The sequence below is a fragment of the Pundamilia nyererei genome, unplaced genomic scaffold (assembly GCF_000239375.1).
Source record: "Pundamilia nyererei isolate P.nyererei 1_Seehausen unplaced genomic scaffold, PunNye1.0 scaffold00120, whole genome shotgun sequence".
Taxonomy (NCBI): domain Eukaryota; kingdom Metazoa; phylum Chordata; class Actinopteri; order Cichliformes; family Cichlidae; genus Pundamilia; species Pundamilia nyererei.
In genome coordinates this window covers 197,828-225,020 of record NW_005187521.1, presented here as the reverse complement: position 1 = coordinate 225,020, position 27,193 = coordinate 197,828, and the positions used below count along the sequence as shown (strand labels likewise).

General features: G+C 41.4%; 1 protein-coding gene across 2 annotated transcripts in view; it reads left to right on the top strand.

Annotated features, from left to right (window-relative positions):
- The window catches only part of cdh23 (cadherin-related 23), a 194,363-nt gene that overhangs the window by 124,001 nt on the left and 43,169 nt on the right, over nucleotides 1-27,193 (top strand). For both annotated transcript variants that reach the window (XM_013913214.1, XM_013913213.1), the window contains exons 14-23: nucleotides 14,123-14,187; nucleotides 14,970-15,207; nucleotides 17,320-17,425; nucleotides 17,590-17,717; nucleotides 20,644-20,716; nucleotides 21,639-21,755; nucleotides 22,168-22,280; nucleotides 22,474-22,581; nucleotides 24,876-25,065; nucleotides 25,367-25,512. In XM_013913214.1, the coding sequence (XP_013768668.1) occupies nucleotides 14,123-14,187; nucleotides 14,970-15,207; nucleotides 17,320-17,425; nucleotides 17,590-17,717; nucleotides 20,644-20,716; nucleotides 21,639-21,755; nucleotides 22,168-22,280; nucleotides 22,474-22,581; nucleotides 24,876-25,065; nucleotides 25,367-25,512 (1,284 nt within the window). The remainder of the gene's footprint in view (nucleotides 1-14,122; nucleotides 14,188-14,969; nucleotides 15,208-17,319; nucleotides 17,426-17,589; nucleotides 17,718-20,643; nucleotides 20,717-21,638; nucleotides 21,756-22,167; nucleotides 22,281-22,473; nucleotides 22,582-24,875; nucleotides 25,066-25,366; nucleotides 25,513-27,193) is intronic.

Below are 27,193 nucleotides of genomic sequence, written 5' to 3'. Positions count from 1 at the left end.
AAAAGTCTCCGTTTTCGCTGCCGTTTTCCTTCGGGGAAAACGTCATCTCAGTGTGGACGGGAGGCCAAAACTGAGAGAAAACTTGTGGACGTAGCCTAAGTTTGGGCCAGTGAAATGCTGAGGTTCTCGTACCGTCTCTACGAGCTACAAAGGAGGAAGTCGTCCAGAAATAATCAAATGTGGCCTGCCTCAGACATCTGGTGTTAAGGCTCAGCCACTGGGACAACACAGAATTTCTATTTCTGTTCATCAGCTACACTCTTTGAGATGTCAAAGAAAAGACCTGTGCCTTACAGTCATTAAACTGTTTATCGTGGGCAGCAGCTTTTGCCATCTGCTGTCGAAACCTATATATATATATATATATATACATATATATATATGTATGTATGATTTTTATTTTATTTTTTAGTTATTAGTTTATTCGTTTTTGTTTTGGGTCCACAGGGGAGAGCAGCGCAACCTAGCCCAAGGACAGAGATGGGAGCACCAATATTAACTAAAGAATTTATTTTATTTTTCCCCACAATAATACACGAACAACATTCTGTATAAAGAATGTATTTAAAGTCCAAAGGGAAGCAACAATTTTTTTTTTGAAAAGATACATTTTTATATTAATACAATGAAATGAAATTAAACTACACCAGTCTAAGGAGCAAGATGTTACTACACAATCCAGTCTTTATTACTGTGTTCAAGACTTTAGACCAACTGGCCGTTCCCAAAGCTCAATCCTTTCCAGTTCCCATATCAAACAGCTGAGCCACAGCCAGCAAGCAGTCCTCTGTGGTGCGATGGTTATGTCGGAAATATAAGGAGGCCCAGACGGTTCTGGGTAATGTTATTTTTGTTGTACTAGGGACTAAAGTTGTGCACAATGATGGATGCTTGTGCCAGGATACTGGATCTCTATGATTTCCCATGAGTTTAAATGGTAAGGAAACATGGTGTGACAAGTGGGATAGTATATACCGGCGTTTGGAAAAGCCTGGGTGAGATCGCAGACAATGGCGTTAGAGCAGCTGCAGGGCGTGGATAAGGCCCCGTTTCCAGGCCAAGTGTGACACTCGGCTAAAGCCACCAGAGCCTTTTGACTTCAGCAAACATTAGAAATGGGTGAAATGGAGTAGATAGTTTGAGTGTTTTCAGCAAGCTAGTAATCTCCACACAACATCAGAAGACAACCAGGTAAACATTCAGTCATGTACTGCATGGGTGATGAAGCGGACGCCAAGAGGAGGGGCTGAACTTGTCTGTCAGTATGCTACGGTGAGAGATGGACTCCACAGCTTTTTTATTGGCAAAACAAATGTCGTATATGAAAAATCATCCTTTAACTTGAGAAAACAAGGAGAAAATGAAACTGTGGACTCATCTGTTACTGATTTATATTCTTTGGCAGAACGCTGCAATTATGTTGCATGTTTCATGATGAGCTAATCAAAGACAGGCTGGTTCTAGGATATACAGATATACACGTGGGTGGGATACTGTGGGAAAAAGAGAGACATGCTTGTTAGATAGCGTTATGAGCAGAGACAAACATCTTCACGAGAAGAAGAAACTCAATAAGAGAGGGGGGAAAGCCCAGCCAGTAACATGTATAGACTAGTAGACTGTCTAAATGCTAGAAATGTGGAAAAGTCCCTCAGACCCCAAAAGTGGAGTGTCCAGCAAACTGTTCGATCTGCCATTATAAAAGAGTGTGTGCCTCATCAAGAGCAGTGTATAAGGTTCAGGAAGAAGACAACATATTCCTTGGCATCTGCACTGTTCTCTGCTCAGCATACCTGCTGTTGAGGTGCTAGGCCTGGTAGCTCGAGTAGTTAGTGTCAGCCTAGAGATGCTGAACAACAAATATTTGAAGGTGTACAATGGTCTTGGTCTGAGGTAGCACCTATTTACTGCCAAACTGAAACCCAGTGCTATGCTGTTCTCTTTAAAGACCCCACAATGGATTCCCTTATCACTAACTCTGAAAGCCAAGAAAGACCTAGAGTGAATGGAGAAGACTGGAGTAAGGAGAGTTGATGAACCACTGGATAGCAGTATGATGGTGGTGTCTAAAAAGACAAGTGATCCTTACATATGTGTTGACTTCACTAAGCTCACTGAGTCTTGACTGTAACATGGGTCTTTTGTAAATCCCTCTAGCTAAAGAGTTTGCTAAACCAACAACCTTTATGACATCACTTGGCCCCTATTCTAAAAAAGCATGATGTCAGAGGTTGTTGTAGGTCTGGATGGATTAATGTGTCACATAAATGATGTTGTGATTTTAGAGTGTCCACGGGAAGATTCTTGTATAATATATTGGCACAGGCATGAAGAGGGCATACCTGGTCATTGCTGTAAGTTTAAGAAACACAGTCCTCAGTGGTCTACATAAGGGACATCTATGAGTAGCCAAATTCAGGGCACGTGCAGTGGAGTATATGACAGTCTAGCTTGAGTCAGCAACTGAATGAACTAGTTTTGAAAATAAAACTTGCACTGAGGAGCATGCTAACCACAGAGACCCACTGCTCCCGGCAGATCACCCGGAGAGACCCTGCCAAGACCTGGAGGCAGATCTGTTTACACTGAAAGGGAAAATGTACTTGCTGGGAGTGGTACAGCAGATTGCCTTTCACAACTAACTGGAAATACTGCAAAATCTAAGATACTGTCATAACAGGCTATGTTTGGAAAAATATAGCAATCCACAGAACCTAAAAATCTCCTGCCACATTCTTTCTTCTAGACATGCTATGACATCAAATGCAGAGACCCTGGTTCCATGTACTGATGGGTCAGAGCTTGACCCTTTGGGGCCTGTAGGTTTTTTGGTGGTTGTTCCATTGAACAGGTGTGTTTGCTGTGCATCCTCTTGGGATCTGGGATAGCTAAGGTTACTCGGGTCGTTGGTTTGGATGCTTTTGTGTTCTGCAACACTTTCCTAAGCAGTTCTAGAGTGCCTTGTCCAGCATTAGGGAGGCTAGGGATTCAAACACTGTGTTAGGTGGAGTGAGCATAAGTAAAATGAATCTCTTGCACTAAGGTTTCCCAGCAGACCATTGGATTGTAGCAGAATGACCAGGAATTAGTCCCCTCACCTGTTACTGTTTTTCCCCTGTGATTGTATGGCTGGTCAATGTATATATGCATGGACACATCAATCTCTCTGAACACCCTCAAGGTCAACACAAGATGCCTAAAACCAAAGTCATTATTTATTTTTGGCTCTTCTCTATTTTCTTTTCTGTAAGACTCATATTAATAATCTGTTTGTATAGATTTGTTTACCTATGTGGGTTTGTCATAATGTAGTTAATTAGTAATTTAGACAGTAAGTTAGAGTGGTTGTGATCCAGTGAAAAACACCGATAGTGTTTATTTTCATGCTGGAGTCGGAGCAAACAAGCTTCGTCTGCCTCGCGTGTGTTTGTGTGAATGATAACATATTTATTTTGGCTCTGGCAGTGCATGTATTTATAAAATAAGTGATAATATGTCCAAAGTGAGGCACAAGAAGCTGTTGTTTCTGGTTCGTAATGTTCAAAGAGAAAATAAAGGGGAGAAAGGATAAATAAGCTCATGATCCTTTTGTAAAATGTAATGAATCATATGTCTTTAAATGAATATTCTGTTCCTGCCATAAATTTTAAAGTGCAGGAATTCAAAAGTGGCCTAGGCTATATTCATCTTATGCTAGAACACTTCAAATTCCACTCAAGTCGGTCTGTACCAGGTAAAATAATAACCTACCTTGTCTATCACCTGACTGTTAAGGTCAAATTATCCTGATCCCCAAGCACAGAAAATCATGCTGAGATGGAACATTAGTTGTGAATAAATTAATTCATAAAGACCTTTGCTAGTGTTTCACTTATTACATTTCTACTTAACATTGATATTTTATAGCTCTATGCAACTGTGCTGTTAATTGTTGCTGGACTTGTTTATACAGCAGTTGCATTGTCATTTTTCTGATACTCTGCATACCTGTCTCAGTCTTTACCAGCAGTTGCTGGAGTTGTGCCCCTGGTATCACAGTATAACCAGACTAGAATGAACTCACAGTGCTCTCTGTCAGGTGGCTGTAAAATGCAACAGATGGTGGTCAAATTATGCTTTTGTACCAAACAGAAGGATAACTCCTTCATTCTTAATCAGTGTACCCTGGTGGGCTCTCTTCAAAATGCAGCCGCAAACACACAGGCACACATACTTACACACTGTGCTAGAAACTACTGAACACACATATAGGTAAATAAGTGTTTGACAAGATTATTTACTGCATTGTTGGTTTGCATTATTCCCCTCTTGGTCAGAACCAAGTAAGTGGTTTCTCCTTATTTCCAAACTTTAAGATAAAATGAGGTAATCACATATTAGAATATGTGAAAATTAGTACATATGTGAAAAAATAAATAATATGATACCTTTATGTTTTTATATCAGCACATGATTAAAAAAATTGTTTGGGTCTTACCACGTTCAAAAATGACTTAAATAGAGCCGTAGATGAACAACATGACATGTTACAATGTCATTATTTATTTAACAAAAACTAAGCCAAAATGCAGAAGCAGTGTGTGAAAAACTAATTACACCCTAGTAGCAGCAATAACTTGGAGTAATCACTTTCTTTTAATACTTTATTAGGCTCACATTGTTGTGGAGGAATTCTTTCTCACTCTTCTTTGCCACGTTGCTTCAGTTTATTACGTTTTGTGGGCATTCGTTTATGCACACTTTCCTTGACGTAGAGGTCTGGACTTTGACTGGGCCATTTCAGCACCTTGATTCTGTTTTTCTTTTCTTTCTTTTTTTCCACCCAGTGGCTCTGTTGTAGATTTGCTGCTAAACTTGGGATCATTGACATGTTGCGTGAAGTCATTTCATCCAAGCTTTAACTGTCGGACAGATGGCCTCAGATTTGATACTAGGGTACTGTGGTATACAGAGGTGTATGTGGTTATCTCGGTGACTGGAAGGTTCCCAGGTTGCCTCTCCATTTTTGTTTAATGGTTGTTAAATAAGTAATGACCCAGTTTAATATGTCATGTGTTGTTATTCATCTGAACGTGTATTTAACTAATTTTAAGACCTGGTAAGGACCAACTGAGTTTACACGTGGTCATCATCTCATTGGCCAGGCCTCGTTGGTCAGGCAGGCGGTGTGGACACGCAAAGTTTTGAATGCAATAACTCGAGAACCATAGGATTTTGAAATTGATACCATAGGTGTGTCTACTAGGAGGCTGTTGGGTACCTGCAGTGTAGTGCAGTTTTGTTATCATGTATATCATAGATATACCTTAAAATAATCATGTTAAGTGATACACCAACATTATGCCCACCTGCCTAATGTAGCGCTGGTCCCCATTTTGCTGCTAAACCTACTCTGACTCATCAAGGCACAGACTCCACGAGACCCCTGAAGTTGTGTTGTGCTGTCTGGCACCAAGATGTTAGCAACAGATCCTGTAAGTCCAAATGGATCGGACATGTTCGTCCAGCCCAGCTATTCTGTTTCCATAAAAAGGAGCACTAATGTTTACGTAGGTGGTAATGTCAAAAAGTCTCAAGGTAATATTTAAATGGATGTCAGGGCCCAAGGTTTCCCAGCAGACCATTGCTCAATGGTCCAGTTCACGCTACCTGAATGGCTTGCCTTCTTCCCATAATGCATCCTGGTGCCAGGTGTTCCCTAGTAACACACACGCACCCAGCCATTCCCTAGATGTAAAAAAAAAACCATGACTCAGGCGAGGCCACCTTCTTCCATTGCTCTGTTGTCCAGTTCAGATGCTCATGTGCTCACTCTTGATGCTTTCAACACGGGAACCCCGACTGGTCTGTGGCATGGCAGCCCCATAAACAACAAACTGTGGTACACTGTTTGTTGTGTACTGTCAGAATGGACACTGTATAGTTTTAGCAATCTGAGCTACAGTAGCTTGTCTGTTGGGTTGAACCCCCTGGTTCACCCTTCGCTCCCCATGTACACAAATGAGCCTTGGCCGCCCATGAACCTGTGGCTCATCCATCAGTGTTCTGTCATTGGACTACTTTAGATAGATACTGACTACAGCAGACTGGGAACATCCCACAAGAGCTGCAGTTTTGGAGATGCTCTGACCAAGTTGTGAAGCCATTACTATTTGACTTACTACTTGTGCTTTTGTTTTCCTGCTTTTAAAGGATCAACTTTGAGGACAAAATGTTCATTAGCTCACTAATATATCCCACCCACTAATAGGTGCCATGATGAAGAGATAATCAGTGTTATTCACTTCACCTCTAAGTGTCCATAGTGTGATACCTGATTGGTGTATCAGCCAGCTAATTTACATAATTTTAAGGAACATCATAAATGTCCGAAAAATTCACTGATCCATACAGTCTTTGTATTTGTATCTACCTGAATATGTGCCCGCCTAGGGACTCAACAATAATAATGTTAACCTGGCTTTAAGCATCATTTAAGCTTTTTAGAAAGCTCTTGTCATTATATGACAGCAATGAGGTAATATCATTATACTGAAAAGAAGAAAAGCTTTTTTTTAGACAATCATGATGCCTGGATTGGTATCGGAGTTGAATCTGCTCTTTTATTGGTCAAAAAAAGGCTCATTCAGTTTGAAAACATTTTTGCTATTGCAATAAAGTGAGAAATTACCCTCTGTAATGCTGTAGGACAGTCTGGATCTGCCATGTAGGAACAACAATAACAGGGAGGATTGTCCAGTCAAGATTCATCCCCTACTTTTTTACTACATAGAGACTGATAGTAGTTTCTCTCTTGCTTGTTGTGTTGTTGTGCTTCCTAAGAATGAAAATGTTTTTGTATCTGTGTAGCATATTAATACTGTGCTGAAAGTGGCTTGTATGTGAAGAGGGCGGGTAATTCTTTATACCTATGCTAATTGAATGTATGCATGTTGGTTCCTAGTTGTTTAAAAAAAGAAAAGAAGTGCCAAACAGCCAATCTGAAATGCTTTTTTTGGGTTAATATTCATAGCTCATCTGATCAGAGCTTATGCACAATGTTAGTAAATGCATTACTCAGTGTCCGCTCCTGCATCCCCGTGGACACTTATGCTTAACATACCAGCGCGCACTGATACACAGACACAAACACACACACATGCGCAAAAGCAGCGGCTCTTTAATATTTATGGTCTGCAGCATTACTTATCATTATAAATATTTATTGTGATTTACTCTTTTGTCTGGGTCTTTTTCTCTCTCTCCCTCTCTCGCTCTGTTCTTCTGTCTGTTCCTTACCCTGGGGAAACCAAGCAGCTGCTCGTATCAGTGAATCACTGTGATTTTTTTTTCCTCTCCTTGGGTTTCAGAAAATCTGCCTTTTTCATTTCTTATTTATCGTATGCCCTCAGTTCTTGTTGTTTTTTCCTCTTTTTCTGTTTTACCATTAGATTGCTAATGGTTTTCAGGTGTTGCTCTGATTCGCTCTGTGATTCTTTGCCCATTTCTGCTTGGATGACATTCTCTAGTGCTCGTACTTTCTATCCACCGAGCACTGAAAATATGCACATTATGCATACTGGAGTTTGCCTTCCCCCTTCTCTCCTCGTATAGTTGGTATTAGCGGCTTTCTCCTTCTGTCTTGTAACCTTCCCGTGATGTGTGTTTTACAAGTTCTGTGCAGATGCTCTGCGTTTTAAGGCACAGTGATAAATGCCTCAAGTGGGTGGTTTTAAATTACAGTTGCAGATGAACCCACCACTACTGTTTAGACAGGCGTTTTTTAGGGTAATAGTCACAACAGCAATTATAATTCATTATTGTAATAAAAGGGGTGAAAACCAGCTCTCTCCTGCTACTGAATGCTCATACAGAGTTTCTGTTAATAATGGGCCCTCATCATGGGTGTCCTGACATTGTGAAATGGGCTGTGAATGGGAGTCCGGCGCAGAGGGTGAATCGACAGAAGCTGAGAGTTATGAAAAGCGAGTGCTTTCCAGGAGTTGGTACACTATAAGCTCCCGTTCCAGTTTGATTTCTATGTTGGCTCATTTTTATCTGGACAATATTGAAATATTTTTTAAGAACTGGAAGCTTTTGGTCACAGGAGGTGTTAAAATTACAAGTGATGTTTAGTCAGAGCATTAGCTGGTCTATAAAATGTGAAAATAATGTATCTTTAATACAAGACTCAAGAAGAAGGTTTCAAATTAACATATTTTTAGCTTAAATTCTATGATGCTCACTTTACATTTATATAAATCACTACTGAAAATCTAAAAGTACTTTTGGTTTGTTTGTTTGTTCGCATTTTTCTGCTGTTGCCATTGTCATTGTGTAATTTGTTGACCTCAGTTCTACTACTTTTATTTATAGACACATTTTTGTCTTTCCCTTTGCATACATCACCTTTGTAGAGTTTTCTTTACTCTTTATCGTGTCTCTACATCCTCCCTGTTCTTGTGTTAATGTCATTCCTTCATCACTGAGGCCAGAGGAACACAGGGAGACAGAGGAGGGGAAATCAAGACCTGCTGGTAAAGTGAAGCTGCCAGACGCTGAGAACTGCATTAAGCTCAAACTCTGTCTATAGCTTATGCCCACACTAGAGTCATCTCTCTTTCTCTGTCTTACTCCTCGCTTCTCTTCTCACTTTCACAGACTTCTTTTCCAGAGGTCTACATATGGAAAATGATAAAGTGGCTACATATTCATGCAAAGACAGAATTTATCTTGCAAGCTGCCACAGTGTGCCGTGAAAACATCCCCTCCTCTTTGTTGGAGACATTGTTAGAAAAGCGTTAAACTTTTATCTCTTTCTCGTTCCCGTTGTCTTGCTGTTATCTGGGTGGTCAGGAGATAATAGAAGCAGGCAGTTCAATCCTGTCGGCAGGCGGCGGTTGCTTTGAGCACCCCCACCTGCTTGTTAATGGTTTGAAGAAATAAAGCAGTCGTAAATGTACACTCGCCATCTTCATTGCACTAAAGTGTCTGCCATGAAAAACACACACAGACACACACACACAGCTCCCATCAACCCCAAGCAGGTGCTCTAGGTCACAGCTGGAGAGAGGAGCGGTCAGTCCTAGTGCGATCCGAGGAGGGGAGGTGTATTTCATTTCAGTTTTGCTGTTGGGGTTTGAGTTTTGTGTCTTATCGCACAGCTTCGTGTGTCCGATATGAAAGTGAAGAAGAATGTATAAAATTCACTCATTAGCTCAGTCACAGGAGTGTTGAGTCAGTAGATGTTCAGGATATGTGATCATTAATTGGACACATGTCTGAATAGCCCCGACGTGGTATCTGAGTTTCTGTGCTTTTTCCAGGCTGCTGCTCTGCTGAGTCTTGCTCTGTAGAATTGATCAGAGACACAGACAGGCTCTATACGGTCCCATGTTAGTTTGTGGGCATAGAAACAGAGATCTGAGTGAAAGCCAACACCTGTTTATTTAAATAAATTATTTAAATTACATTAAAATTATTTAATTCACTTTTTCACACGTCTTCGGTTAGAATGTGACTAGTTGACTTGTCCCCTGTCAGTTATGTTGATGTTAATTTACAGAATAATTAAGTCAGCTCGCCAATTTTTTTTTAAATCCATGTTCTTTAGAGGATTGTTAAAGGATGGAATTACACTGTTCTGTAACTTAAAACAACTTGAATTAAATAATGATAATAATGCACCTATATGTATGATGAAACAGCTTTAGTTTGATTTTGTTTCTCCTGTCGGCAGTAGCATTGCATCCATCCATCCATCCGTCCATCCAACCATTTACTTCTGCTTATACAATTTCAAGTTCCAGAAAGCAGCATTCAAGTTGAACAAAGCAATTCGGTGTTCCCCAAACTTTGTAGTGTAAGTTCACTTACATTACTCCACCAATGCACAACACAGGAAACACTGGCTTTAATTAAGCTTTTAATGTCAATTAGATCTGATTAATTGAAACCACTACAGCCTGCATTAATCTGTTCGTTAAAGAAGTTGCGTAATGTTGATTGTGGAGTTCCTAAACTTTAGCAAGGGCATCTTCACTTATTATGTGGACCACATGGCCATATCAAAAGATATTACCATGTGACATGTGTATACAGTATTTCAAAGCAATTTAATCACTTCTGACTGCTGGTTTGTAAGTTTGTTGCTGATGATTAACAAGCAGAGCTGTTGTGACAGAATTCTTTTAATGAAGTATATTTTGACAGTTAGTGAAGTACGGTTCACCATCGCCATTTTATTTTGAAAAAGGATGCGTCATGCGATCTGACTGTGAAACCGACACTACACGCTTACTGCCTAACAACGTGATAAATGAGCCTGAGGTTACAGACAAGGAAGCCGATGGCCGTTTTACCAAAGACTTGTATACCACCCTTTTTGCATCCAGAGGACTCACTACCTGCTGGTCATTTAAAAAAAAGTGCAGTTTTAAGACACCTTGTACTGGTTTTACGTCTCAGACCTGAAAATACCTCTGTCTCTTATTTTTACTTTTTTTTACTTTTTTCCTTTTTTCCTTTTCTTTTTTTTTGAAAAATAGACATGGATGTTAAATTATCATGTTTTTTTAATTTTAATTATATATCGTATATAGTGAGATGGCAAAAGAGGTTCTTCTTCGTCTTCTTTGTAAGCGCCATATTCATTGTGTAAAACAAAAGGCACAAATTTACACTAAAAACTGTTTAGCACTATCTATTCACAAAGAACATTGTACATGTAACGTACTGTACGTGTACTGATTTAAGAATTCACAATGATGTAGGGGTGTTTGATTAAATGATTGTTCTCTGGGCCTTAATTCTTACGTAGCATTTATGAATGTTAATCTATGATTTTGCCACAATCAGTAGTGTGGAAACCTAACCAGAGCAGAGGAACCCAGGTTCAGGACGATAACCTTGTGGACCGCCTCCTCCACAGTCACTCTCACAGACTGGACAGCTTTACTTTTACTGTTTATGTGCACATGTGGGTCCGCATTTGCTATCCCTTCTTTGTGGTTGTGTTTAGGTGTGCAACACTGAGACAGAAGAGGTTGTCTGTGTTGGGACTGGGGGTCATCTCTATTTTGACAGCATGCTTTGACAGGCAGTAATTGGTTTCCTTTTCCATGCCTCCAAAGCTCCTGCAGAAAAAGCAATTTTGGTAGCCAATCAATTCAAATTTTAGCTCACTCAAGATAGAGAAGCCCGTGCAGCTTTAACCTCCTCGCTAAGGAAAACGGCCCTGCAAACCCCCACTCCCTCAATCCCAGCCCTAACTTACACACATACGCACACAGACTAGCCTTGTCTCTCAGCCATCCTTGAGGGGAAGCTCTCATTTCCGTTTTCTCTTGAAAGCAATTGAGTGTAATAATAGCTGTTTATACTGTAAATGGTTTGGGTGCATTTTTACCTCAAAACTGAATGAACCTATGAATCTCTGTCCATGTGTATCCTTCTAAAATGTTCACAAACATATGCGCACACATACACACAACCTTCCAATACAAAATACAAAGGTAAATACACAGGTACTCACACACACACAGAACTGTGTTTGCCTACTGGCTCTGCCCCTGTGATGTGAAGAAACACATCATTTAACCAAACTGGTCAACTGAGAACTAATTTCTTCTTTGTAGTTACTGCCTGAGGACCCTAGGGTTTGCAGAGTTTATAGTGGCAATCAGCAGCACTGTGACTCTTTGTGCAGAAACTTCTTAACAATTTAGTTTGGACTCTGATCAGGACGCTGACTCTGATACCTCAGTGCCCTCCTCCTCAGCGCTGTTACAGTCTAGGCCCGGTATTTATCAGTACATCTGCACCATAGTCTGTACACAGTAGTAGGACACAGTAGTGATATACCTAAAGTGTTTTGTGCTATCCTGGTATACAGCATTCACTTACCAGAATGCCTCCTTTACAGTTTATTTTTTTCTTTTTGAGTTTTTCTCTTTTCAGTTATTTCAGTGGCTCCCTAAAAAGTCGTGTTTCATGAATCCATTAGCATGAAAACTATTTATCCGCGTGAACCATCACTGCACTTTAAATGGTGGTTGTAATTGTCTGCTAGGATTTTAGTCACATTAGTAAGGCACATTGCCCAGCTTTATTTCCATGTCATTTCTTTCCTCATTAAGTCCTACGCTCACTCTCTCCCTGTGCACCCCACCTCAACTTTTCTATCACCTCCAACTCACTGACTAAGAAAGAAGTTTAAGCTGCCATGGCAACGAGGGGCAAGTGCATAATACACTGGTGTCAATGATTCCGATTCCCAGGATGCTAAGTGGCTGCAAAATCCCTCTGCCAACCAGTCTCTGCCGTCCATCTGCTGAGGGCCTTCTGTGGCTAAAGTTGAAAGTCTTTGACATACAGTTGGCAAAGTGACTGGACCATGGCGATTGTTTTGCTGGTGAATGACTGGACGGGAGTGGATGCCGTCTACCTCTCTTCATTTCTCTTTCTCCCTGCCTGTCTTTCGCTCTGCCCCGTCTGTCTGTCTGTCTGTCGTAGCGAGAGCAGTTCGGCTGTAGCAGCAGAAGCGACATTGGCTCCCAGGCTGGGCTCGGGCTCCTGTCACTGCCTCGATAGCTGTCACGCTAACACCCCTGCCACTATCATTGGAGCACTTATGGGCCTGTCACTCACCTGGGAGCAAAGGGAGGGAGGGAGGCACCGAGGGCCAAGGGTGTGCTAAGGGAGATACGTGCAGGAGAGGGGAGAACGTGGAAAGGCGCTCGGATGCAGGGAGGAAAGTGAGGAAAAGACAGAAGGCAAAAGGGGAAGATAGTGGAGAAGGGATGGGCTGGAATGCAAAGACGGAGAAGGGGGGGGGGGCAGCTGAGCGGCATTAAATGATGAAGTCATTCAGACTCAATAGATGAAAACTCAAAGGTTAACATTAGAACCTGACTGGATTTCCAAACACTCCGTTTGTATTTAGCAGCCCGCTCTCTACTTGTTCAGCAGGATGTGCTCCATTACACTTGACAACTGAGAAAGGGCCGTTCGGACATTAAAAAGAAACATCGATTTGCCATCCCGGACAATGTACTCGAAGCTCTGTGAAATTACAAGCTTCAGCTAAACAGCATAGGGTAATTTTTAGAAGGAAAAAAAAAGCACACACTCTGGACACACATGTGTACGCAGAGGTCCACATAATAAGGTCGGTATCGGGGCATCACTGAATCACAGAGACCAGCACTGTGGTTGACAGAGCAGGCTGCAGACACGTTTGAGTCTGGCCCTTCAACTGACTGTAGAGGCACTCAAGTGAAACTCTATTACAAGACCCTCTCCGGCCTCGATCCATCAGCGCCAACACAACGCCAGTTCACGTGTACACAAGCAGGCGTGTGTGTTTGTGTGTGTGTTTGCAAAGACAGATTGCTTTAATGTGGCATTTCATTAAGCACAAGATTTCTAAAAGTGTTGCTCTTTCTATGGTATTTTTTCTGACACCCCTTTTATCTGCAAAACTTATGACAGCAATTGTTGTTGCTTTTAAGGCAACTGCGGGTCATGCGGGTGAGGAAAATGTATCACTCCTCCCATCAGACTTAATCCAATCAACACCTTTGGAGCGTGAAGCATGGCTTTCATGTTTTATCAGAGAGTCATAGACAGCTGTTAGAGTGAGAAATTTGGGAAAAGGAGCAAAGTGCAGTCATGACAAGTGAGCTCATGCTGCCCCACACTTCAACACAGACAGGCACAAATGTATGCAGAGGAATAGCATAACAGATACATTGTCTCGAATGGGATGAATATTTCATGGCTGGTTTGTGGAAAAAAAAGATTATAATGTGTCTTTGCTATCATGTCGCAAAAGTTCAACATTAACTTCCCTTCCTAATTGGCTACAGCACAGAAAATCAAGGTACACAGACACATGGCACAAAACCTTTTTTTCCACATGAAAATAGTTTAGCCAAATGATGCTTGAAATTGAAAGTGACTCAAAAGTTAAAGTGGATGAGAAGCAAAAAAAAAAAAAAAAAGTCAGGATGAAAAATTAAAATCGACAAACGACAGGAACTGAACATACTGTAAAACTTTACTGGGAAGCAAATAAACAAAAATAAACATGATTTTAAATGTGTGTCTTCTTTTTGTTTTTTGGGTTTTTTTGCCCGTCTAGGCCACAGACGGAGATGCAGGCACTTTTGGGATTGTGCGGTACTACTTCACTGATGAGCCAGACCAGTAAGACACAGCTACACACACACACTCACTTACACATAGTCAATCAGTCCACACACACAAAAACACACACACAAACACATTAATTTTTCATTTATTTGGCCCCTTGTTAACAATTGTACCGCACTGTTTCTGGCACACAGCATCACCAGAGACAGCTGAGCTACAACAATGTCTGGCGCTTATCTCAACGTCTGCTCTTTTCAGGCCACAAACACCTAGAAAAACTAGCACTCACATAATTCACTCATTAATAATCACCAGTGTTTTAAAAGACCACCATTACTGTGGCTTCCTATAATATGTATATTTTTCTGTCTTTAACAAAATTATTTAATTATTTATTTAACACAACTCTGTGTTAAACAACTCTGTATTATATATATTTGAGCAGCTTTGCATGACAGTTTAAAATCTGTCTTTAGCTACCTTCTCCATCTCTTAAGCCAGCTTTCTCCTGATTGGCTCCCTTTCACAAACAAAAAATTTGGGTGCCAGTTGCATGGGACTTCTGGGCTCTCACCCAGAGCTGTGTCATTTTCTAACTACTCTCTGGATTTCTAGTTTCATAGGGGCTGCTTGCCAGAATTAATTGGCCCCTTTGGAGCTGTAGTCCAAAGATGTAAATTTCCTGTGGTAGAGAGTGGTCCGTGGGACAGTGTTGGGGGTTTCTGTGCTTACAGCCAGAGCTAGCCATATTAATCTTATGAAATAAAGTTAGTGTGGTGCACTTGTAGTCACAGGGAGGAAAAAAATGGGCCTCTAACCTCACTTTTCTCTTGCAGGTTTTCAATTGATGAAGAGACAGGCTGGGTCGTTCTGCAGGCTAGCCTTGACTATGAGTTAATGCGCCGCTTCACGCTGACTGTGCTGGCGAAGGACGGCGGTGGGGAGGAGACCACGGGGAGGGTCCGAGTCAACGTATTGGACGTCAACGACAACGCGCCACTCTTCCAAAAGGAGGCGTACGTGGGCTCTCTGCGAGAGAACGAACAGACTGTGCAGTCAGTGGCACGAATCAGGGTGATTATAAACGCATAAGGTCGAAGAAGCACCTACACACAAAAGGCGGTGGAGTTTTTAAAGCATGCTTACTGTACAATTTGTAGGCAAAATTACATGCTCTTTACAAGCCAGTGTTGTAAACGTGTCCCGTTTATAGCTGCTGTAAAATACCCCATAAACGTACACCTGTGACCATCGCGGGTTTTAAATATTAACACTCGAGACTAAGATCAACATCCATAATGGTATTGAAGTGCCGCATAGCAACAGTTTGTTTGGTTGCAATAAACAAACTACGTTGTAAGATAAAAAATAATGTTTATTTATTATTGATTTGAAATGAAATTATTCCACACACTGAGCACTGAGACAGAATATTTCCCCGTGTTCTCTTGCACTTATTTGGTACATTCACATAAAAACTACACCCTGCTATACAGAATCTCACTCAAACCCCACCACAAATCTGACTCCCAGACCTTTTGGCTTTGCTGCCCTTCTCGTCTTTCTTCCGTGTTCCTTCTCTGTTACTGTAATCACGCAGTAATATGTTTGTCTGCACTGTATCCAAAAAGAACAGGTCAGCTTACTGTGTTGGCCATCAGTCACTGCCACACATAAGGCAGTGGTGCGCAGGCACAGTGGTAACCAGTGGGTCAGTGTTTGCTTTGATTGCACCCACAAGAGAAAGAATATTACATCCCTTGTGGCTTTACGCTGCTACGGTTACACTATGGCAGTTTGCCTTTTGCATTGTGGGAACCGAGCTGATGGCCAGGCTCAGTGCTTTGGCTCGCTGTGTTTGATTAGTCTGAGCTAACCTTAAACGCTGCTGATATTAATACGCCGCCTCAGGAGGAAGGGGAGGGAGGGAGCCGGTCGCATAATTGTGTGTGTCAGCAGTATGCCTTGGAACCTCTTGTGCACACACAAATAAATGTGCGCGCACGCACACACAGAGTACTCCAGGAAAACAGGGAGGGATGGAGGAAACGAAAGAACGCTGAAATAGAAGGAGAGGGTGTTTTGAGAGACAAAGCAAAGAGAGGCTCTTGTGTTGTTTGCTTTTTGCCTTGGAGATTTGTGCCTCCTACCACTGCGCTTATGCTTTCTAGCTAAATCTTTTTTCATTTTCTCAACACTCCTTATTCCTTTGCTTCCTTAGCCGCTCATCTATTTGATTTGCTGCCCCCAACTCCTCTTACCTTTGAGTGGTAATGCAAAACTATTTGTCGGAATTTGATAGAGGAAGACGGTCTGGAAGAGAAAGCCACAGCTTAGGAAGTTGTGGGGGAAGAAAGGTATTGCTTACTCAACACTCTGGCGTTAAATCAAAGAGGAGAGATTTGTGTTATGGAGGGAAACAAGTGAGTGTTTTTGACAGCCTGTCCAGCCTCTAATGATGCCAGTGAGGGCCCAGTAGACTCCCCTCACAGCCGGAGGACTCGTGTTTAAGTTCCTGCCAACTCGAGAATAATGAGGGGGTGTCATCATTGTTGTTGTTGTTGTTGTGGATTAGACCTGCAAAGTACGGTTTCATCTGTCCTCTGCCTGCTTGGCTTGTCTAGGCTCGGTTGGTGTTCATCCAGTATTGACGCCTGCGCCACTAATAGCCAGAATCAGCTTTAATCTGTCCAATAACATATCGACGCTGACTGACACTTTCCTGGCTGCACATATACACTCAGACTCAAAAACACCCATGCTGTGCAGACATATAGTCATAAATATTATCACTGTCTAATGCAACATCTGTCCCATCGCACTCTGCGAGACTTTGCCTGTCGATAGCTTCTTTTGCACTCCCTTTCAAGGTGGGAAAACCCCACCATTATTACACCTCACTGCTCTATATAAAAGGTAAAAAGGCAAAATAAGAGTGCTTTGAGGTACCGCCCTGAAGCCGGCAGTGGAGGTGGTAATGTACTGTATGCATGTGTAGAAAGCAGATCCAGAAAGCTGAAGCTTTTGTGCACAAAGCACACCTTTGATTCCGCTAAGCCAGCATGCTATCACACTCTTCCAGCATTACGTCTGCCACCATTAAGACACACTGGATGTATAAAAAGGCCTACTGAGCCACAAGTCACTAACATCGTCTACTCTCGCACACCTTGTGCCCAATCACAGGCTACAGATGAAGATTCTCCTCCCAACAACGTGTTGACATATACCATCATTTCAGCGTCGGCCTTCCCTGATTACTTCCGTATCTTCATGGTGGAAGGTTACGCAGGTACGCAGATGTGGTTGAGTTTAAGAGTGTGCGCGTTCAGCTAAAAACAGATTATATATCCAAGGATTGTTTATACGTAAGTTTTTGCTTGGATTATTTGGGATTATAATAATTATTTGACCAGCAATTTTACTAAGATGTGATGTTTGTGCGCCTTCCTCCAGTGATCAGTGTCATCAGACCTCTGGACTATGAGATGGTTCCCAAGGGCATGATCTATCTGACAGTGATGGCCAAAGATGGGGGAAATCCAGCCCTCAACAGCACTGTTCCTGTTACGGTGGAGGTGATTGTAAGTATAACCCTGCAACATACACACAACAGCAACAACTTAATGACACACAGCCACAACTGGAGGTTCAAGTATCAGTTCCTCCTGCAGTTTTTGCTGACAGCTGTCAACAAATGCAGACACAGAGCAGTATTTTGCAAGTACACAGCTTTTGACTTGGTTAAATCTTCAGCATGTTTTCCACCTGCATAACCCAAATATAAACATCACAAGTATGCAGCCTTATTCAAGCTGTGAACGTTTTCTACCATCCGGTGCTTTGTACATTCTCTTAGATGAAGACTAATGACCTTAAGCAACAACTGTCACGTCTTGCTATGTACTGTCCATCGGCATATAGCAGCTTTTATGAAGCCTTGCCTTATGTCTAAAAATGTTATTGACCTCACATTATCACCAACGGGATGGCATCTTTTCCCGGGATGTCAAATACATTTGAATGCTGTTCTTCCAAAGTTATTTACAGCAAACCCGCAAGCAGATGTGATTTGAAGTTTAGTTGTTCTGGGTTCAGGGGTTTGTTAGTTGTTCCAGGAAATAAAACCTGAAAGGTAGGTCTAAGAGGGCTCAAACAGTTCAGTGTAACTAGAGTGCTTGCACAGAGGTCACAGAGGTGATAGATTTATCTATCATGTTTTCTCTGATAGATAAATCTATCAGAGAAAACATGCATTTCCCCATTACCATTGTGCAGCATGCTTAAGCGGCTGGCACTTTTAGGATTATAAACACAACTTTAAAAAAGTTACTAGTACCCTAGCGGCCTTCAACCTCTGTTTTCTTTCTTAAGATTAGCTGATGTGGAACCTGCATGTGATTCATTAAGACTTAAAGATGCCCATTTATTGACTTTATTTGCAACTAATATTTCACAACGTAAATAACTTCTTTATATAGTAACTATTTTGATCAAAGCTGAGATTCTTTCTAATTCCAGACCCTGCGACAGAAATCCTTACAGTCTCCCCACTTTTAAGACATTTTTGTCAAACCCTTTAAAAAATAGGAAAGATGCCCACAGAGCTCTTATATCATATGTAGTGAATGAACACAGAGCTTCCTTATACTTATAAAAATCCACATTGCAGTTTGTGACAGGTGTCACCAGCCTCATCTGGTGGATTGTTTCATATGTTTCTGACTTACATATTGCTTTCAGTATTCCTTCACTGTTTACCTTCTCAATCCTTTTAACCCGTGTCTCACTGCAACTTTGTCTGCAGCTTTATCGCAGTCTGTGCAGCTATCTGAGCTTCCAGTTCGCTTGTCAGTCTTATCAGTAAATGTCTTATTTTGAGGCACTAGAAAAAGTCACAGCTGTCTACTCGCACCCGCACTGCATCACAGATGTTTTAATATATTAAAGGATGGAGGAAAGAAAACACTCTGCATGAGGTTCTGGGTTCTGATCCTACAAGATAGTGATTCAGAGCTTTTGATGCATGTTTCCCTGCAAATGTGTACATGAAGAATTCTCTTTTGTTTCGTGGGACAGACCGTATTGTGATGCTATGCACGGGAAATTTTCACCTATATGGTTTCATTTCATGATGCTTTTGGGTTTTTAAGTTATCTTTGAACCATGTTTGAATGCTGATGTGAACGGAGGTTGTTTAAATGTCCTAATTAAAGGCAGTAATGACATCATGCTTGCACGTTCAAGACGACTCGCGTTGGAACTGTGGTCACAGAAAGCTGTCTAATATGTGTCCAAATTCTCACATTAATCAGGGTGTTGGTTTAATGTTGTATTTTTGTTGACTAAAAAAAGAATGAATATTGACCTTTGCTAAGGTGCAATAAATACAGCTGTAAAAATATAACGAGCAACCCAACACTAATAAACAGTCTCTCTGCTGGCTCTTAAGCTCATTTCCCATGATAGCCATCAATTAGACATGAAACCTTTTGTTCATAAGAGGAAAAAAAATGGCGGTAGAATGGATGAATCCAGTTGGAATATTCTTTGATATGCACGGACAGTAATCATATCTGTACACATCCTGCAAGAGAGAGAAATATTGTGTAAAACAACTGGGAGAGATGTGCCAAATTCATTATGCTCTCCCTCTCTCTCTCTCTCTCTCTCTTGCTGTCCTCCACAGTGTCGTGACTCACACCACAGGGGTTTATCAGTGGCTGGCAGCATCACATACACACAATGCTTTGCGCCAGCGTAGCACAGAGCCCAGATAGATAATAGTGCCAGTGACTGTTGTTAAAGTGTTAACATTTCTCAGCGGCTCACACAGTGGGGAAACTCTCTGTGAATAGCCACACAACTGGATGTGTTGGTGTGAAATAGTCTAATTCAGCGAGTGGGAGGTTGTGAGGAAATGTAAATACTCTTACAAAGTCTGTTTTTCAGCAGAAGCTGTAGCACGCTCTAGTCCGTGATTCCTATCAGTATACAGGCCCTGATTACTCTTTTGCTTCAGGCAGTGCCATTAGAAGCAATAATAATAATGTTTCTAACTATTTTCATATATTGTTGCAACAGTGTCTTCTTTTTTAATATCTACCTCAGCTTGAGCATCAATCCACTTATTGTCCAGCCTACTTTCTTTCTCCTAAAGCCACAAAACACCTAACATTGCATTCACTGGTGGGATAGTTAGTGTAGTAGCCACAAAATAGTTTCTGATTGGACAGTGAAAACAGCAGCCGGCATGACAAAGTGTTTGAAGTCATAAAATAATATATTATAGGGTCTTTCAGCTCAGTAGCCATCTTCAAAGAGATTCCACCAGCACTGATGCTATTAAAAACGTTTGTGCTTCTCACTGTCTTAATTCCCAAATTTGCTAATCTCAGTGTTAATGTGTGACGACAGTTTCAGCAACTCTTCTTTTTTAAGCAACATTAGCATTTTCTCATTGTTTAGCACATTGACTCAAGCTGTTGTTGATGTTTGTACCTCCCCCAGGATGAAAATGACAACCCACCCGAGTTCAGCAAACAGTCCTACATCATCAAAATCCCCGAGAACATTATCGCCGGTGAGTCATTTCATACGTTTGGGGTTACAGTTTAGTTGCTAGAATACATTTTTCTGGTCGGCGCAGCCAACACAGCACTTAAACACTCCAGACAAACACCATGTGTTGCACATACAGTCACCACTCACTCGAATTGCCTTACTATTAGGATATACAACAAATGGCTCTGCTGTCTTGGGGCTGTGTTTCCTTTTTTTTTTCTTTTTTAAAATGTTTTATTTTATTTCCATCCTCTGGCCTGCACTGTCTTATTTGTTTTGATTTTGCATAATGTTTTAAAATTCTCAGTCAGAATAGGATATTGACTATTCAAGGAAAATCACTGGATGCTATATTCATTCTCATGCATGCATTCAAAAGACTCTTTCATCCCAGACAATAGATTAGTTTCCAGTCGCTAGAGGGAAATGAGATATTTGACCGCCTTGTTCTCTGTCTCGAGTTCTGCCAGATCCTGGCCAGTTTTTATTCCTCGGGCCCGATTTTGAAGGAGCGCATAGCTGAGCTGCTTGGGCCGGGGCTCGAGGTTTAGGAGACTATGTCTAAAGTGTTTGGCCCTGAGCTGAAGGCCCGAGGCTTGGGATGCAAGGCTGCGCTCAGGGCTAACCCTGCGGCTCTGGCTAGCCTCTCATCCCCTCTGCCTGCCAGGGTATTGATCAAGTCTGTGCCAAGTATGGGCTGTGCCAAACAAGCTGATAATCCACTAATCCATAAACCCACTCACTGTCATGCCATCAGTCGAGTTGTGGATGGGGGCGGTGAAGACACTAGCTCTGTGTTTGCCATTTCAGTCTGTCTCTGCTGCTCGTCTATCCCTGCCTTCTTTCCTTTTTCCTAGACTTCACATGTTTTCTCCATGATACTGTCTCTCACTTCAGTGAGTTGTAACTTTCTTTATGTCTAACCCCCCCCCCTTCTGCAGGCGCTACTGTGCTGCTTGTGAATGCTACTGATTTGGACGCCTCGCGGGAGTTTGGCCAGGCCTCACTCATCTACTCCCTGGAGGGCTCCTCTCAGTTCCGTCTCAACTCACGCTCAGGTACGTGTGTGTGTGCATGGTGTGTCTTTGTACCAGGGAAAACTGATTTTAGATTTGACTGTAAGATCATGCTGGAAGTGATGGCTTATTTAAATCTGTGTATGCACAACCTTTTGTGTTTTTTGGTTACTTTGCTTCTGTGCACTTTGTGACTGGCTTGCACCCCGTGTCCACAGCGATCCTCATCAAAAGAAAAAGAAATCTTTTTTTTACTACGCTACAAACTTCTTAAAGTATCTTTAATAAGAACAAATAAAACAAAATGAATACATATAAAATATAATACTGTTTGCTAAAGTAAAGTGAGCTGTCTCTGCGGGGGTTTGCGCTCTCTGAGTGTTTGCTGTTGTTGTTCTTGTTGTTTTCTTTTTCCTTTCTTGGCACTTTTGATCTGATACCATGTGTGTTTCAGGAGAGATTACTACCACAGCACTGCTTGACCGTGAACTGAAGTCAGAGTACATCCTGATAGTCAGAGCAGTGGATGGAGGCGTGGGCCCACAGCAGAAGACTGGGATTGCCACGGTAACAATTTTATATCACTCATCAACCAATAATTTGACATCAATAAATTCTGCTTCGTCAGCATAGACGCTCCATGGCATGTTTTTTTTCTGTAGTATAAAAGCTATGAGGTACTAGTAATCGGACTTGGCTCATCATATTGCATCAGTATTGTCAGTTAATGAAAATAATTTCCCTCTCCCGCTGAATTTAGGTGAACATCACCATCCTGGACATCAACGACAATGCCCCCATGTGGCGAGACGAGCCATATAATGCCAACGTAGTTGAGATGAGTCCTATCAACACTGATGTCATCTCTGTGAGTGTCTCTAGCCCAACTTGCAACTTGATTCATTAGGTGGTCTTACTAATACTAACATGGGCACACTGTAATAATAATACTAAAATTACATGTTTATTATCTCCACCAACGCGGTTATGTTTTCACTAGCATGTGTGTCATTCTGTCTGTAAACACAATTACATCAATTCTGATATTTTAGGGGTGTAGAGTGGGGTGTGACCTCTGACCTCTCCTTCACGGTGATTGAAGGAGAGTTATTATAGAGCTATTTAAAATAACACTAGGTTTTCAGACTAATTTGACTAATTTGACTTTTTTTATTAACATTACAGTAAGAAATTCTAACCATTTGAACACATGTACATGTTTTTGAATATTTTTTATATATTTTTTTCAAAAACTTCCTGTACCATAGCAGCAAAAAAACACTTGAAATTATGTCGAGAATATTAAAAGGGGGCAAAAGCCTGAACTTTGCACATGTTGGGACTGCAATTACTTTGAAAGTCAGTACTGTGGTCCTGGAGTAGTTTCGTGTAGGACGGGTGGTGAATGAATTTAGAAGTAAGTTACTGAATTTTTTATATCTTTTGATTGGTGCACTGCTGTCATTTGATTCGTCTTTTTTTTCCTGTTTTGAATCAGTATTTTGCAGCTTAATTTGATTAATCTGATTTTGAAAACGCATGCCAAAGATGTGTTTTTAATTTTTTTTAAAAATACTCAGTGTCAGATACAGAGTGATCAAAGTGTGAAGATTGAATCATCCATTTTTTTCTGCTTTAACTGAAGAACAACATTTGAAATATAGATCTGCATACATACTCGGCTATCGATGGACAAATGGCCGTCATGCATAGGTCATCACAAAGTAAACTCCTCTATTAGCCCAAACTCTCATTGTCCTGCCGGTGTCTTTGGCAATGTGTTGTTGTTAATTAAGCCCTGATTGTCCATTAATTAAAGAGGCGTCAGTGAGTGTAATTAAGGGAGTCCAATTGCTCATTAAAATGTAGCCCGCAGTCATACGCAAAGCAAATTATTCAGCTTCTACGCAGAGAAATAAGCAAGAACCCATCTTGCAGTGCAAAAAAAAGTGAAATGAAGAAACGGTGGAGAAAAAGAAATGGTAGATAAGCTTTGCACTGCTAAAATGTTGCCACTTTTTCCTAATCTCCTGTAGTTATTCATCAGTTGACTTCTTTCATGGTGCATCCAGCACTGCGCTGCATACTGTATGTGTCTCCATGTGCACAGTGGACAGACACAGTTGCTCCTCTGACCATTTTTCAATAAATCTGACCACCCAGGCTTACAGTCCTGTAATTGGCCCCAGTGTATCCCTGGCCCAGCCAGTGTTTCCATGGTGACAAGAGGCCACCTGCTGAGTCCTCCTGGAGGTGTCCAGTGAGCCGATGAATTTGGCCGCTGTGTCCAGTGCAAGGATCAGCCCACTCAAATCTCAGAGAACCCCACCATCAATGCTGCAGCCTCCACACACACACACACACACACACACACACACACACACACACACACACACACACACACACACCGTAAGCCTCCTCGAAGATCGCCTTTCAAAACAATATTCCCTTTTCTGCCTCTCTGCAGTCAGACGAGGACCACAGTTCAATAGACAAGGCTAATATATTTGCTCTCCATCTTTTAATGTGCTCTGCTCGGGCCAGAATTGATCATTTCAACGGGCCCCGGTCAGGCACTTCTCCCTGTCTTATATCACCTGCCTTTGTCTGTGCAGTTGCTAATCAATGAGGCTCTGAGATGCCTGCCTACCATGTCCCCTTAATAATTAAATACCTGCAAAACCTTTGTTCCTCTAATGACCAATTAACCAGTTTCCAGCATTTTTAGTCAGCGCTTTGAATAATTGATCAGCTCTTTAAAAATCAGCCTGTGCTTTAGCTGGGCTCCCGGCTTCGTGCATTCATCACCCATCGCAACTCTGTGTCACAAAATGAGACATTACTATTTTTCTTTTAGCTGACTGATGTGTTCGGAAAGTTGAAAGGAATTGTACACGATGCTCAGCTGCTGTTATTCTTTTCCCTCCCTCTCTTGTTCCTCCTCCTTCCTCTTCCTCCTTTCTTTTTTCACCAGAAAAGTTCTGTTGCAGATCATCCCTTCATCTTTAAGTTGTTTTTGCAAAGTAAACCACTAATTTATCTTTTTATATATCTCTATATGTGGGTGATATATGTGTGTATAGTAAACGGTTTTGAGGAAGCTGTCTGAAGAGCTCAGGCAAATGAAAGTAAAGGGTTTTCTTTACTGGTTTCTGTGTCCAGGTGTTGGCAGTGGACCCTGACAATGGGGAGAATGGGACAGTGATATACAGTATCAATCCAGAAAATCCCTTCTACACCATCAACAGCAGTACTGGGAAGATCCGCACCAGTGGGGTAACACTGGACAGGGAAAGCACAAACCCCAGGGACACGGTTCTTATGAGGACTATCGTCGTGTCAGCTGTCGACCGTGAGTAGTGTGTTGCAGTATGATGTTGGTTTGTGCTTGTAAAATGCTCCTATTAATTAAAGGGGATCCAAAAGCAAGCTTAAATTGTAATGTCTCATTATCACGTTATAGTTTTCAGTTCTCAGCGATGAGCCTCTTCCTCCAAGCCTCATTCCTAAAGTTTTATGTTGACCATGAAACTCTTTACGGTGGCTAATAAACTCCTTTGACCATGAGATATGGTGTGTGTGTATGTGTGTGTGTGTGTGTGTGTGCGTGCATATAAATATATCTTTATCTATCCCTTTGGCGCCCTCTTTAGGTGGTACACCTCCACTGCGTGCATCAGCAAGCACCACAGTATTTGTCAACCTGCTGGATCTCAATGACAATGACCCAACCTTCCTTAATCTGCCATCTGTGGCTGAAGTACCTGAGGGACTTCCCATTGGATCCTCATTTTTTAGGGTAAAATAAAAGACTGGTGCTTTGTAAAATGGTATTCCATTGCATTTGGGGTTTATTTTGTACATGTTAAAATGATGCAAGGAAAAAATTAATAGTGAAAATCATAATAGTCATGTTCAAAAAGGACTCAGGAGAAGCGTAAGTTTGTTTAATCCCTATTGTTTTATTTAATACTATTTAGTGACTAATTATCCACTTTTTTTATTTTATGCTCTGTCCTATCATAAATCCTTCCTTACAATTTGTTACATGGATTTCATTTTATAACCCAGTAATGCGCTAGGACTAGCTCGCCCTGCTGGTGGTCTTTATCCTTCAAGCTCAGGTCCTCTTTGAGGACCCTACCACTCTCTCTGGCTGAGGTTTTCATGCAGTCGGTTGTGGTCATATTCCTGATGTACTCATGGATGTTTGTTGTCTCATCCTGGACATCCTGGTTTTGACACTCACTAGTCCTCGGCCTCCTTCTGTTCGCTTAGCGTGCATAGGTGCTGGATTTGGGTTGAAACAATCCATGCATGGTGAGGAGGCTTCTTGTCTTGATGTCAGTAGCTTCTACCTCCTCCTTTGGCCAGCTTATTATCCCAGCAGGGTATCTGATCAGTGACAGGGCATAGGTGTTGATTGCCCAGATCCTCTACTTCTCATTCAGCTGACTCTTCAGGACTTGCCTTACTCTCTGCAGGTATTTGGGGGGTGCAGTTTTCCTAATGGCTTCTTTATGATTCCCATTTCCCTTTGTAATTTCCAGGTACTTGTAGCTTTTTTAGATGTCTACAATGTTGTCTTCTGGTAGTGCAATCCCCTCTGTTCGGACTAATTTCCCTCTTTTTGTTACCATCCGACTACTGGTACTATTGGTAAATTATCTCTACAAATTGTGGAAGATTTTCAGATGAATCTTCCCTGATGAAGCATTGTGCAGACTGAATATATCAAAATCTAAAGTGCATAATATCATTAAAAGTCTCTAAAAATCTGTGCAGTCCATGATCTCCAGGCCCTCAGACAGGTCTGCATTTACAAGGTTCATTCACAAATGCAGGTTAAACTCTCTCGTGCAAAGAAGAAGCCATGTGTGAACATGATGCACAAACACTGCCATCTTCTCTGAGGCTAAACTTTAAAATGGACTGAGGGAAAATGGAAATCTGTTCTGTGGTCAAACTGACTGAAATTTGAAATTCCTTTTGTAAAACATGGATACTGACTCCTTTGGATTAAAGGGAACAGGGACCATCCAGCTTCTTATCAGTGCTCAGTTCAAAAGTCTGCATCTCTGATGGTATGGGGCTGTGTTAGTGCCTATTGGCTTGGCAGCTTGCACATCTGGAAAGGCCCCATCAATGACGACAGGTATATTCAGGTTTTAGAGCGACACATGCTCACATCCAGGAAGGCCTTCCATATTTCAGCAAGACAATACTAAACCGCAGTTAATGTCATACAACAGTACGGCTTCAGAGCAGAAGAGTGCGGACAAGATGAAAAATCGTGAAACATCATGAATCATAATGAATCATTTTGAATCATCACAAACCAAAAATAGGACAAAGAATACTCAGAAGTCTTGAGCGACAACAATCTTGCTGCTGTCATCAAATTCAAAATGAGCTTACACTTTTGATTTTTGATTTTTTTGATTGAATCTTTATTTTGAACATGTTGAAAAAGTACAGCA